Below are 14,689 nucleotides of genomic sequence, written 5' to 3'. Positions count from 1 at the left end.
CATTGTGATTTTCATATGTAAAACAGCAATATTAGATTAAAAAGTACTTCACGAATTAAAGAGCGTATGAATTATTTCATATTATGGGTGGTAATCGATACGAATCCATCAACCAGGGCATTTTGAAGCATTCTATCAACAGATGTATTCTTCTCGACAGGGGAACCAAATGTTAAGTCAGCAATTTCGTTATCATCGTCATCGTATTCTCCATTGATAATCCTCTCAATATCAGGTGGCAAAGATGTATTGCTGGTAGGAGTTAACCCGTTGGAGTCTCTAATCCCATTTGAAGTTTTAAGCGTAGAAGCTGAAAACTTACTGGAAGTAGCGGAGTGGTATTTGGCCAACTTCTGTGGAAACAATGAGTAAGTACTACCTGATATCGTATTATCATCATTATCTGATTCAGATGAGTTTGAAGCAGTACGGTTTATAAATGAAAGTGTTGCTGAAGATGGTAGCTGAGCAGAATTGTTGGCTGTTGTCGCCCATACAGATGACAATGGTAATGATAACACAACCAACAAATAACTGATTAGGATCAATTGAGCACTCAGTGAAGAACCGTACCTATAATGAATTAAAATAAGAATTGAGGGTGCCAAAAGAGTTTGTGTGGACATTATCAACAAAACGTGGAAACTGTCAAATTGTTTAAGCCCAAGATAACGTCTTGTTTTAATGGCAAGGGCTAATTTGAGCACAAGGATAAAAGACGTAATGTTTATCGAAGTTGAGAAAAGAATAATAGGTACATCACTGACCCATGATTGAGTAACATATTCCGGAACTGGTTTGCTTTTAAAAATACTTTCGTAAAGTCTTGCCGTTTGAATATTACTATTGATGTAAAATCCCACAACAGTAGTTCCCATTAAACCAGAAAGTACAGTAAGCACAATGCCCAACTTTTTTACTTCTGGTGATTGAAAAATAATGAACACTTGATAAGTGATTGAAGCCTCAATTAAGCCAACAATTATTGTTAGTAAAGCATTCGTCGTATTTGAAATATTAGCTGTTGTATTTTCTTCAATTATACCTGTGAAATTGAAAGTAATACTGGAAAGTGGACCCAAGAAATATACCAAGTGGAGGACCGATTTGATAACCATCAACAACAAAATAGCAGAATTAACATAGAAAACTGGAGATTTTCTGCGCTTCAAATTAACAATTAGTAAAACAAGAAGTAACGCAGCACAAGAACCAACGGTAACACCAAGAATTATAGATTTTTGCAATGCACTATGGAAATAGTTGTCAATTTCCCCGAAAGGGAGAGAATAGGTCTCCTCGCTTTCAGGTAATGAAAAAGTGACGTTGATATTGGAGGGGCTAAATGAGTTCATTGAAGAAAGAGATGTGAACACTGTCAATTCAACAAATCAATTCAATTTGCATCGAAAGCTTCATCTACGATATATATATTTGATAAAATCCATTGATCTGAGTGACGATTCCTTTAATTCATTTTAGATAGAAGAATCGTGTGTGATTTTGCATCAATGAAAACTTCCTATTCGAGCCGCGACAAAGCTGGAACCGCAAACTATTGAGGGACAAGATAGATAAAGTATCACGAAGAGAACGATTTTGGTTTCAGGATTGTATATAGAGCGGTCTACGAGGAGTAGGGAGTTGCCAATCCTACCTACTGAGGACTATTACCGTGGTGACAAGTGGGGGCAAAATAATTAGAGGACAAGGATTTGGGCTCCCAGCTGGAGAAGATGATGCGAGTGAAGATTCCAAGAGTGAGAAATTTTCAGTGCTTGGAAATCTTAGATACGAATAAATTTATCTGGGTCTAAATTGTTCGTAACATTCTCGCATGGAGATCATCTCGTACTTATTCGTTTTATCCATGGCGTGGGTTAACAAAAGTTGGAGTACTTTGTATAGGAAAACGATTGTTGCCTGAACAACTCTATGAAATAAAGAAGTACAGCGGCACTTTTACGCCCCTTCGAAATAGTGTGGAACTACAAGCTTATTACAGTTCATACAGCCATGAGCAAGAATCTTGCATTACACGAGCTGAGGAATTAACATGTATTTTATAGAACGAATCTGATTTTTCTTGTCGTACTGTTGAATTATTGGAGCACGACGGGGTAAAATGTCACTGAAGTTTTTTCTGCATGACAAAGATGGCTGTTCGACTGCTGCCCTCTACAAATAATAAAAGGAAGTAGCTTCACTGCAATAATTGTTTCAGAAGAAGATGCTATTCATGTACATTTATTAAGTGTGAATTTTTAAAAATTAGTAAGTTATGGCGAGTTTCGACATAACAATGGTAACTGGAAGGAGCACAAAAGTGAACGGAGCATTATCACCAAATGGGAACGCAAAACCGACTTCCACCGAATTTTGTTCACTCAGTTTAAGTTGTGGTATTATATGAGCAGAGCAAAAAAAACCGAGTCAAAAGTGTGGGAGGGGTTAAACAAAGTAGCAACTGGACTGCTGCAAGGCAAGGCACCTGTGGTTTAAAGATACAGACGAAACTTTGCTGTGGATTAGAACCACCCACTGCAGGTTCCAAAGGTTAAATAAGCGATACCGACGACTAAATTCAAAAACTTAAACCCTCTTCAATAACTGCTCCTCATATTAGCCCAGCCCATGTGTCTATTTCAGGTTCTGCTTAACTTTTGGATGTAACATATGGGGAAAATGCAAGCAATTGAAGCATTACAATAATTTTCAGCCTTATCCATAGGCATGCACAAAGAAACGAGATGTGTCTATACGCCTCAAAATGAAAACTTCAGATCCTGTACCGCCCATCACCAAACACGAGAAAAGCACGTCTAGTTGATTAACATGGATTCAAGTTTACTAACCACACTCCATACATATCGTGATGAGCTAGTAAACTGGTTGAAGACACTAAAAAAACTCGGTAAGAGTGGGGAACTAAGCGGAATTTGGTGGGGTGCGGTGGGGGTATTCATACCGGCTCCGTTAGAAATTATCCTTTCGATAGTCAGCTGTATCAGCGAATCTCGGCGTTGCATCAAAAAATTGTTCATTGTAGGATAATCTACAACCATTGATCATAAATCCTTTCAATTTTAGAAGGTATTGTGGCGAGATTATATTTGTAAAATGTTCCCGATTGAGAATAAGGCATCAGATACAATAGAGAGAACTTTTGCAGAAGTGGAACCACTGTTTTCAGTCGCCTTCTACTTTAATACTATACACCATAGTTGCTTAATCTGGCATACATGTAGTACTACAGGACGGTGGTTAACTAACGTTCACTGCATTAAGACCGGCCCTAATCTGAATTTACAAAACCGCTTTTAATCAAGTACCATTTCAATTAGTAGACTGCATAAGTCCCAGGCTGAAAATTTTTCTGAGCGATTTATTCAATTCCATAGCATTTTACAACCGAAGGCAAAGCCCAAGGTAAGGGGAGTCCAAGTCAACGTTGAGTAACATCTCCTGAGAGTGGGCTATGGTTAAAAGGCAAAGATCTCATCAAATTCGTAATTTAAAATGATCAACAAAGAGATCTAATTGTCGCCAGGGGGACAGATCCTTCAGTGTGCAACGATCACATTAATATGATCTTATTTTAGTTCTAACGGTATCAAACGTGCATACAAGAATGATTTAATCCACCGTAAACCAAGTTAAACCCGAGTCTCTAATCAGATGCCCTGCCATTCTCCGGTCAGCCCACAAGAAGCACAATACGAAAAAAGCACGACGTACTAATTTTGCTAGCATTGCCCATTGTCAGGAGCTTTTCTATCGTCTGATTTACTAATTTGTCAACTAAATCCGTACCTTCCACAGTTTTTTTATGGCTTGACTTGCAACGGTCGTCGGTATGTGGTAACGATTTATAATCTCAGGATAGCTTGGAGAAGAGTGAGGGGTCACAAAAGAGTCAGTCGAATACACCTGGCACACATGTAAGCTTTCGCTTTGCAATATTTTATCACACCCCCAGCCTATCAACTCGCTGTAGACCAGGGAACCACACAGACTTGACTCGGCTACGAAAACTCCTCCTCTTTTCTTCTCCTCTTCCGCCCACACCGTTACCTTGCTGCATCGCTCAATTAGGCCACGTTTGGCGCACACACGACTCTTCCTAAAAATAATCACAAAACCAATAATCGACATCTGCCTCTCTGCACGACCCACGCTTTCCACCAAAAAAATATCTCCTCCAACGAAAAGATACTGCTGTGTACAGTCTGTGGCTCATCCGTGCATGTAACCAAGATAGTGCTTAACAATGGTTGATTATGTGCTAGATGGTGTATACTATGTACTCCAACGGAGGAGGGCTTGCATTTGTCAGTTATATGTCTTTATATATAGCGTGAAATCCGTGTTGTTAACTGTGGGAGGGTCCTCTGTAATCAGGAACATATTAACTAGCGTTTTGAAAAGTTTGCAAACTAAGTGGTGTTATCTGACAGTTTAGTATAAAGTTCTCTCTGTAGACTGCAGGATTACTTAGTAGGAATAACATCTCACTATCAGTAGTATTGGCACGGGTCAATCTATATATATATACACGAAAAGAGCCAGAAATCAGCGGCTTTTTTGACCCATCTCAAAGTCGTTATTCAAGCCTAGAGATCTATTGCCAGGAACTCACCCGGGACTGGCTCTAGTACAAATACTTGGACCATGACGTCTCCCCTAGTGGAAGCTGAGTATTCCCATCGGCCCAGCACTGGCCTCAGCTCTAATAGCGCTGCCAGCACTATTACCAACGGCAGTCTTGCCAGTAATACCATCTTCAACTACTCGATCAACAACAACCAGTCCATCCATATCATCCCATCCCTTGACGATTTGCTCGATGATTCGAAACCTAAAGATGAGTACTACACCAAGCAGAACTTCGTAAACTTCCTTAATCACATACATTGCGTAGAGAACTTGGAGTTCGTGATGGGAGTAAACGATCTCATTCGTGACTTGGACTCGGCCCACGCTTTGCAGATTTGGCAGTCCATCTACAACCAGTTCATCTCCAGCAACAGTTACAACGAGATCAACTTACCCTGCGATCTTAGAATGCAGTTCAACGAAGACACCATCCCAACATCCCATTTATTGGGCAAGAGTAAGCGTATCATCTATGACGACATCCTCATTAACTTGTACAACGAATTTGTCAAGGCCATGAAGGTGCGGATGGAAGAAGAATTGCGTTGCTCTAACATCGTATACAGAAGAAAGTCAGAGATAATATCACCTGAGTCTTCCATGCTTATAGACTACAACGGCAGTTCCGCTGCTAACAGCAATGCCAACATTATAGACGGAAATGGCTCCAAGGCAAACTACTTAGATCCTTCATTCTACCCTGACTTATTTGTAAGAGGTAACTGCAAAGCAGAGGCTACAACCGTAATGGTTCTCGACGAGTCGATTGTCGACTTAGAAGATGATGAGGACGACGAAGACGAAGAAGTTACCCAAGACGCTCGTAATCCATTCTCGCAGGCTCCCTCCAGGAATAATAGCGCCTCTTCTCACACTTCAAACAGCCGTGGTTCGTCCATAGGCTCTATCATGGATACCTTTAAGAACAATGACTACATCAAGTTCAAGAAAGTCAAGAAGTTCAAATTTAGACGTGCAAGCAGCGACGAAATGAAATAATACTACACTTCAACCGTCTACTGCTACACTATGCACAAATTGTTTACATCATTTACATGCCCCCTCCATCATTGACCTTCTAAGCTGTGGGTGCAATATCATTTTTAATTCCCTTCATTTCTATGTCTATGGCTTGCACTGGACGTACTCCTTCTTGGGTGAAATCAACTTCCTACTCATACTGGTATAGAGTTAATTGTTACAACAAAGTTTATTTTGTTATTGTTTTACGATATCTGGGGAAGATAACTAAAAGAAGAAGGAGCTATCGGTGTTGTTGCTAGGTTGGTTTTCAACAGAGGTGAAAAGAAACAGCACGAGAGGGGTAAGCCTTCTTGTATTATAATAATTCATGTTTACTCGGTACTGGTTCTATTTGTTTCTTTGTTTTTTCATCAGTTCTTTATTTATTTATCTAGTTATATAGGGGTTCCCAATTATAGAAATTATATATGCTCATTAAACCATTGAATTATGACAGGTACTACGTAGCCCTTCCCATATACTCAGGGAAATCCGAACATAACCACATCATTGATTAGCTATTGATTAATTCTCATACAACACAAGACTGTCTCCACAGTCCCAAACCGGCCAATTGGTGCTCCTCCTGCCTAACACAGAAATTCCTCATCTATAGGTGGAGAACTACCGGTAATCATTACCCAATGGGCTACATTGTTCAAAAATGATCATCAACTTTCCAAGTGGTGAAAAATAACCGTTTTTAATCCCCACCCCTTGAGCGTTCGGGCTCAACTCTTGTCCACACATGCATAACTAACCTGGTTGTTGCAGATAAGGAGTGAGTTATAATTGGTGATTATTACGGGGGTACCCCTCTTTCCCCATATTTTGTTTAGAATCGAGGACTACTTGGTAGGGGAAATAGGGGACTGTTGATATTATTTTGACACTATCTGGCCGTCGTCCCCATCCCTTTGGATGTTGTTGATGACATGGTGACTTCACTATGGGTTGGGGCCATTTTTGCGTACCTTAGCGGTTTTGAAGCATTAATTGTGAAAAGTAGTTGTGCATTAGTCATGCACCTTAGTCCGCATCGGCCGTTCCTAAGCATCACTGTGGATAGTGGCTGGAGCTCTTGATGGATTTGGAATTCGCATTAGCACACGCATTGTCTTGGAAGTGGTGTTCCAGGAGTTCCCTGGTTAGTTCGTGCTGTAATGACCGTTGGATGGTTTTGGTTATACAGGCCCAATTACGTAATTACGGAGTGCATTGGACACATTTCGTGCGTTGTGACGTAAGACGTGCTTGGCTGAAGCTGTGCTATTAGTAGGTTTTGTTACGACACGACGGTTTCACTATCATCATTTTTATTATTATTATTATTATTACTACTACTACTATCATCCATAACCCTGTTCGGTGTGTAATTTTAAGTGTGTATGCGTAGTTCTTTCCCTACTCTATGGCTGTGTATAACTGGACACCGTATCTTGGGTTCCGTCATTGATATACGATAATGGCTAATGCGGGCCACGAGGTACTGGTTATCTTATCTGGTTACTGTGGAATCATACAGTAATTATAACTGGCGCTGTCGGATGCAGTATATGGAATCTGAGAATCAATATGGCAACTCATGTCGAGCGAAGAAAATAAATGAAGTAATATCTTATCTTTAGGATGTCTTTGAGTTAACGGTTTTAACAGGTTTGAGATTATGCGACATCCGGAGAAGAGTGGCTTATTTCATGCAATACGGTGATTTGGGACTCTGTTCTTACTCGGGTTTATGATAGAGTAGTGGCGGTGGTTGTGGTATGTAGGTAATAAGTAGGATAAGAGGTAGGATATGTTGAATTGTGGACAAGTTGGTTACTAGAACTATTCGGCTTGTTCAACTGATATCACCGAAATAGGGCTTTGACGACTTGAGGAAAGGCAACAAAGGGAGGACAAGATAAGAGGTAGGGTTAAGTGTGTAGACATTCGTTTTTTTTTTTTTGAATTTGGTGGACTGTGTGGCTTAAGATAGACAGACCTAGAAAATTCGTATTGAAGTCGGTTTCCTATATATGATTACATTTGCATCCACTTACGAGAAGCGTTGGGAGTAGTGGATTAGTTAAAGGCGATAACCATTTTTTGGAATTGAACAGCTGTTTCTTTCAGATTTGACCATTTTAAGTTGAAAACAATGTTAGCGATGTATTCAGATGGTATTAACGTGCAATAAGGGCCACTATTGATTATGGAGCTGGGAGGGTCAATCAGGGCTGGTTTCTCTTCCTAATCTTAATGATGATGATGTACCAAAAACCCATTGAACTTCGATTTATACGCTTGGAACATATATTTGATGTGTAATCTTGTAATTTGATGTGAAAGGCATACCAAACTAGTGAATAATAATACTTGAAGCTATTCGTCCGGTTCTTCATTTCGTTCTCTACACTATCATTTCCTCATATATCGTAATACAATTGCCTATAATTGTTAAAACATTGTCTATTTTTTGCAAAAACGTCATTTTGAAAAATTTATCCAAATTTATCTCTGAACTGAGGTTGACGACGTAACATGCAATGATCTCATTTATACTGGGGTTTTCGATATATGTATTTTTTAAGAAATGCAAAGCCTATTGTTCAGATTATTGGGGGGCTGTATAAAATTATCAATTCTCGCTTATCCAGGGCCCGTATAATACCATTCCAGATGTCTTTTTTGGGTTCTAAGAGCAAACTTCCGCTCCACGTTGACTCGAGCAAAATCTTTACCCAAATACGATGAGACGTTAAGCGTACAATGGAAAGAGACTATTTTGAACATTCATTTCTCCTCACACTAACTTACTCCATATTTTTCTTTCTATAGTTTTTAGGACCTTACTTACACCTAACAGTTTGTTCAGAATTATTTTGGCTTTCTTTTTCTACAGTACCCTTCAATAAGCATTCTAGCCTTCTATTTCTATTTCTATTTCTATATCTATTTCTACCTCCTCACACCATCCCACTACACCTCCCACATGTCACCATCCTACCACCCACCATCCTCCAACTTGCGCCTCCCGCCCCATTTGCGTCCCTCGCCTATTCCGTTTTGCAGCCTTTAGCGTCATTCACCCCTGCACAATCCGCCACGTGACCCCACCCTAACTCCCCTTAACTATGACAGCAACTAACCCACAGTAAGAATTAAATATTTTTTCAGTTGTTCTTTCTTCTTCTTTAGTGTTCTAATTGAATTCATCTAGTATAAGATATATATTGGAAGATATAGATTATAAGATATAGTCATTATATATCGTACCAGAGTATAGTTAATCGATTAACTTTCACAACAGTCATTGTCTCTACTTCATATCTGATATTCTACACTTAAAAAGCTAATACAATGAGTCAACCTTATGCTGCCTTACAATCAGATGAACCACCTTCGTACAATACCCCTAGAACCGAGGGTGATAACATCCCAGACGACTTCAAGTACTCGGTAGATGTCGCTTCATGTGAATTGCCTATTCGTCAGCTCTTCATAAGAAAAGTCTATGCTTTGCTTTCCATTCAGCTCTTGGGAACCGTCTTGGTCGGTTATATAATCAGATCCAATCCAGCACTTCAAGCATGGTGCTTCAACAACATGTGGCTTTTCATAGTATCCATAGTAGGAACAATTGGGTTCCTTATTGGAACTTACATTAAGGCAAGATCCTACCCTACGAATTTGATATTACTAGCCGGTTTCACCCTATGCGAAGCTTACGGAATTGGACTTTCTTGTTCCATGGTTGAATCCGATATCGTGGTGCAAGCATTATTGTTGACATTCATCATCTTTATTGGCCTTACTGTTTTTGCTTTCCAAAGCAAATACGACTTCACCAGCTGGCAAGGATATGTCAGTATGGGTTTATGGGCTTTGATCGGATGGGGATTTGTGATGTTCTTCTTCCCGGGACGCTCCAAGACAGCCGAGATGATCTACTCTGGCTTTGGTGCTGTTATCTTCAGTATTTACATTATCATCGATACCCAGCACATCATGAAAACAGCCCACTTGGATGATGAGATTATCAGTACCCTTCAATTGTACTTGGATGTGATCAACTTGTTCCTCTACATTTTGAGATTGTTGAACACCAGAAACGATTAAACAAACTACAGAACAATACGCGAATACATTAACTGCGATTTAATTTCAATTTAATAGTGTCAATTTGTTCTGTTATAACGATGGTATTAGATGGAAGCCTAGACAAAATATAATAAAGCGAAAGTTGCTGACTCTGAACGCTACTCATCTTTATTTCTGGTTGAACCCAGCCTTATTTTACATTAATGTGAAATGTTTATTATTATATCCACTGAGGTCAGTGTCGTGATTTCGTGACATGATTCAGTGTCATTATTAGTTATTAGTTAATTAGTATATAGCATTAAATGAAGAGTTTTCAAAATCCATTAATAGGTGTATCTGAAGTTCTTGTTTTGAATGTCAGTCATGTCCAAGAACTCAAAGTTCTCTGGCAATTCGACCTCAGTTTCGCTGTCTCTGAGTTTATTCTCTCTTTTGGCAATATAACCAACCAAGAAAGTGATTGGAATACATGCAACTTGCGTTACCAAAAGAGTGATCTTGGCTGGACGATATCCTGGGTACGAATTAGCTTGGAAAAGTTGTGGTCCAATGATACAAGCAATGGAGAATGCAATCATGGTCATGGCACTCCTGAAGAACTTCTTACTAGTACCAGCAGTATTTGCACTAATCCAAGCGTAGATAAGGGTAATACAAGACGATCCACTATAAAGCAAGTACATGGCTAAAAGATTACCCACCTTGTGTGTTGCAACGTTTGTAGATAATAACACAATACAACCTATAACAGTTGGCACAAACATTGAAGCCATGATGTAGGTGATATGACCATAACGAGCCACCAATTGAGTAGCAGTAAGAATGATAATGATGATGAGTGCACCGACTGGCAATTGGAGCAAAGCAGATTGGTAACTGTCAAATCCAAAGGAAAGAGTAATAGTGACACTGAAAGTACCAATTGCACCAGTTACAATCTGAGATGTGATTGTTAATAAGAAGTATGGCCAAGTTAACTTGTCGTGGAAGAGCAATTCCTTTATTTGTTCCTTTTTGAACTTTTTACTCTTGGTACCGGTTTGGTTAGATCTGATGTTCTCTAAAATGACCAACTTCTCATCATCGTTAAGGAACTTGGCTGATGTAACGTTGTCTGGCAAGTAGAATGCTACGAAGACACCGAAGAGAGACGTGATAATACCCATGAACAAGAAAAGAATCTGCCATGATAGGAAACGGGTCGTATGGACATGTTGGAATGCAAAAGAGAGCAAACCACCCACAATGGTTGCACTACCAGCCATTACCGACCAGATACCCATTCTAGCTGCTTGTTGCGGCTTAGTGTAGTACATTCCACTGATGATGATAAGTGACACAGCAGAGGAAGACTCGAAAATACCCAACAATGTTCTTACAACCATTAAAGAAGCGTATGTCTTACAAGCAGCATGGCAAGCAACCACAATTCCCCATAAGACGATGAACAATCCGAGGATCTTGGACAATGGGAACTTCTGTAACAAATAAGCTACGAATGGTTCTCCGAAGATGTAAGCAGCATAGAAAATAGTCGACAAGTTGGCAAACTCGTTTCCCACCAAGTTCTTCTTGATTCCCATGGCGGCAGCATAGTTTAATAACGATTTGTCGAGGAATTGAAGGAAGTAAATGGCACAGAGCACAGGAAGAATGTGCCAGTCGAGTTTCTTCACTACTCTCTTTTGGTTGCTCTCCAGCAAGTTTTCAGCTCCCGCAAGCTGGTTCTTTTTGACAAAGGCAAAAGCTCCATCGTACGAGTCGTTGTCTTTCACGGTTTCTCCGTCGTAGGAGTGAATTTCCGATACCGTCTCGGTGGGTTTTTCTAAATCACTGCTCATAGCAATTGATGAATAGATGCGAAAATTTGGGTGCAATTTTAATCCTCACACTAGCAATTGTAGGGGGTCCAGGGCCTTTTATGTTGAGTTTTAACACGTAATAAATGAGTTGGAAACCTCAGAAAATTTTTCTATCCATTGTCCAGTAGATCTTACGAGGAGTCTTGTCAGCCGTATCTTTTAATATCTTAAATTGGCTATCCTAGCTGGATGCTAACATAGTTAAAAATGGGTTTATGATCTTTATATTGGTTGTAGAGTCTGCAGGAAATTATTGGGGTGGTATGCGTTTACAGGGCCGAGGGAGGTTAATTATCGCAAAAGTGCTACCTCCAAGTGCATTGTCAGCTGGAGCCGGCTAGGGAATGATAAAACCAAGAAAAATGGTATGCGATTAGCAGGAAGCGAGTTAGTAGGTGGTGGGTAGGTGGTGGAGTTTGTGTGATGACTTGGAGTCTTCTGTGACTCCTCTGGGAAACAGAGGCGTCGTGTAGTTGAATCAACTTCAGATGAGAATGTTAAATTGATAGTGATCACGTGATTCGGAATTCTGGTATCGTTGCCGACATCTTCGATTAGCAGCACGCCTTAATAAATGTTAATCCACAGTTGAACGCCCCATTTGCATTTCTCATTGAACCATATGTCGTATGTACAAAATTGCCTGTGATTAGTTCTGAGTAGCGCATGGAAGCTCTTGGCACGATACATAACAGGTACTCGGCTTCAGCTAACAACATAACAAAGGGGTAGTAATGGTCTGATCCCAATGCTGATCTCAACAACAACATCAACATGAACCCTTTCGAGTACATTCATTGAATAAGCCGCAATTGTAGTCGTAAAAGCCAATTGATATCAAATCAATTAAGGATACCCCTGGGGTTAGTTAACTTTGCATCATAGTGTCGGTTGTAATCTTCTTATCTATTATCTTCAGTAACCGTCACGGGCCCTCGGGACAATGGGCCCTAATTATATAACTTAATCAAAATGCCAAGTGGTTTTCGTTGTATAGTGAGAATTGGACACTGAATTAGACGTAGATTCATTCGGAATCCCCATATGAAATTCCATTATCCCCGCGCCTGTTCTTCACATTCGCGGGGACTATTGTTTTGAACCGAGATATCGGTAGTATAGCTAAGGGACTAAGACAATAAATTGTACACGATCTAGAACATCAAACTAGTAACCTTATCCTCTTGACTGTAAATAGCCGATACACCCTAATATCCTAAGTTCAAATGCCGAATCTGCTCAACTAGTTAAGGTACATTATTATCTAAGTGACAGGTGCGTTTTTTCTTGTCCGCTTTTCATGAAGGAATCTGAGTGCGTACATACAGATTTCTTGGCAATGGCTTAATCAACAAATACGGGGCAGAAGAAGTTAATAGTGCTGCAGAGGGTTAGATAGACGGATGGCTAAGTTGACGTTTGAACTATGGGGTATATGATGGGATCTATCTTCATAATGAGTGCGTTGATAGATTTGGGCCAAACAGTGCAACAAGAGTTCGAATACAAAACGTGTTGTCGTACTCGAGGGGGGCTGTACCTTGAACGAGGTTGAAAACAACTGTAAAAGCCTCCGTGGGTCTCTGTGGGGCATAGCTTGAGGAAATTGCAGTATTAGAAATTTCCAAAAGCAGGGAGAGTAGACGTTCCGGTCTCTTTACTGGTCCTGAAATTGGAAGGCTGTGTCATTCATGTTTGTTTTCCCACCTTTAGGAACTGATGGAACACTCAAGTGGAGAGCAATTTGAGAAAATTAATCGTGGCCAATTAAACTTTGGGAGAAGCATGGGGCAGTTATATGCATCCGACATCAATCCCCTTTATCTCTACAAAATTTAGACATTGTACATCCGCTTGTTCGCAAAGCACTCAGCCCTTGTGTAGAAAGGTGGATAGACGCTTGCTATGCTAGCGCTTAGTCTCGGAGACCTCCCCGTAGCTGTTCTGTTCATCTACGTTACGACTTTAAATGCCTTGATTTTCCTAATCGGGTGTGGTCCTATCCGATATACCTCTGCGGGAAATTTAGTTCACATCCGGCATTGAAATATTGTCTGTATGACAAATCAGACATTATGTCTAATGTGAGTCTGGAATCGGCATGGCTGAACCAAACATAATCGATAGTTTTCTATCTTGACGTATTCGTCCGAGTCCACCTGGGTGGGGCTTATCTAGTGTTACCTACAAGCGAAAGTGAACGGATCGAACAACAACTGGCACCTGTGGCAATAGTCGACCCGACCAATATGCTCGTAGTTCGTACGAGGACACGGCAAACAAGTGTGCATTGTAATGCAGATATAATATTATCACACAACTATTTTAGTCGAATTATAGGATATTGTAGTGTTGGCTCGATCCTGAGGGCCCAATGACACAACGTTTTCATTCCAATAAATGGAATTTTGGTGCAGATGATTTTGTGTCGCCTTTTCAAGAGATTTTTTGAATCCCCGACAAAGCCAGTGCCAAGAAAATCAGAAAGGCGTTTTTTATGTTAAGAAGAGCATCAAAGTGGTTAATATTTTCTGGAGTTCTTGGAAGGTCTGGTGGGGTCAGGTCTGTACCTTCTTGGAGAGACCTCTAACGATGGGGATGTAGCCAAAAATGCCCATATCGTCAGGATAGACCACCCCTAAACTTGGAAGAAACCTACGTGGGATTGGGCATCGACTCCTGTGCGAACGAAAGTGGGGAAATGTCGACCAATCACAAAATGGTGAGGCAATGTTTGTTGATCGAAAAATAAAAAATATTATTTATAGAAAAAGATCAAACAGGTTTACGTATATTGATGGATTTTGGAAACCGCAGGTGGGACTTGATTGTAACTGTTAAATCACCGGAACTATGTCGTCATAGACAACTACCCTGGTAAACAGATCTAAATTTATACAAGCTTAAATGTCTACCTTGATGATAAAACCCATTTAGGTTTTCGGACCGAGCGATTTTATTTACTATGCCTCTGACGTAGCTATCTTTCACGCGGATTAATCAGTATCACGTAATCAAGTGGACGATGCGGTTACGTATTTGCTGTCCACTGTAAAAAG

General features: G+C 40.1%; 4 protein-coding genes across 4 annotated transcripts; 2 read left to right on the top strand and 2 right to left on the bottom strand. All coding sequences in view use genetic code 12, as the record gives it.

Annotated features, from left to right (window-relative positions):
• Nucleotides 1–71: 71 nt before the first annotated feature.
• Nucleotides 72–1,839, bottom strand: STE2 (alpha-factor pheromone receptor; the record flags this gene model as incomplete). The annotated part of the gene is made up of 1 exon (XM_064918624.1): nucleotides 72–1,839. The coding sequence occupies exon 1, from the start codon at nucleotides 1,353–1,355 to the stop codon at nucleotides 72–74; it is 1,284 nt and encodes a 427-aa protein (XP_064774469.1). The 5' UTR covers nucleotides 1,356–1,839.
• Nucleotides 1,840–4,671: 2,832 nt separating this feature from the next.
• On the top strand, nucleotides 4,672–5,655 carry RGS2 (GTPase-activating protein; the record flags this gene model as incomplete). Its single annotated transcript, XM_064918376.1, has 1 exon — nucleotides 4,672–5,655. One exon carries the CDS (start codon nucleotides 4,672–4,674, stop codon nucleotides 5,653–5,655), a length of 984 nt encoding a protein of 327 aa, XP_064774468.1.
• Nucleotides 5,656–8,721: 3,066 nt separating this feature from the next.
• On the top strand, nucleotides 8,722–9,937 carry RJT20DRAFT_44197 (uncharacterized protein). The gene has a single exon (XM_064920163.1). The coding sequence runs from the start codon at nucleotides 9,025–9,027 to the stop codon at nucleotides 9,781–9,783; it is 759 nt and encodes a 252-aa protein (XP_064774467.1). The 5' UTR covers nucleotides 8,722–9,024; the 3' UTR covers nucleotides 9,784–9,937.
• RJT20DRAFT_44214 (uncharacterized protein) lies at nucleotides 9,894–11,794 on the bottom strand. Its single transcript, XM_064920164.1, has one exon. It carries the CDS (start codon nucleotides 11,607–11,609, stop codon nucleotides 10,092–10,094), a length of 1,518 nt encoding a protein of 505 aa, XP_064774466.1. The 5' UTR covers nucleotides 11,610–11,794; the 3' UTR covers nucleotides 9,894–10,091.
• Between the last annotated feature and the right edge of the window lie 2,895 nt (nucleotides 11,795–14,689).

This window comes from Scheffersomyces xylosifermentans (genome assembly GCF_036884685.1).
Source record: "Scheffersomyces xylosifermentans strain CBS 12540 chromosome Unknown RJT20scaffold_4, whole genome shotgun sequence".
NCBI lineage: Eukaryota > Fungi > Ascomycota > Pichiomycetes > Serinales > Debaryomycetaceae > Scheffersomyces > Scheffersomyces xylosifermentans.
Note: the sequence above shows the minus strand (reverse complement) of the source record. Positions and strands in the feature narration are given on the sequence as shown.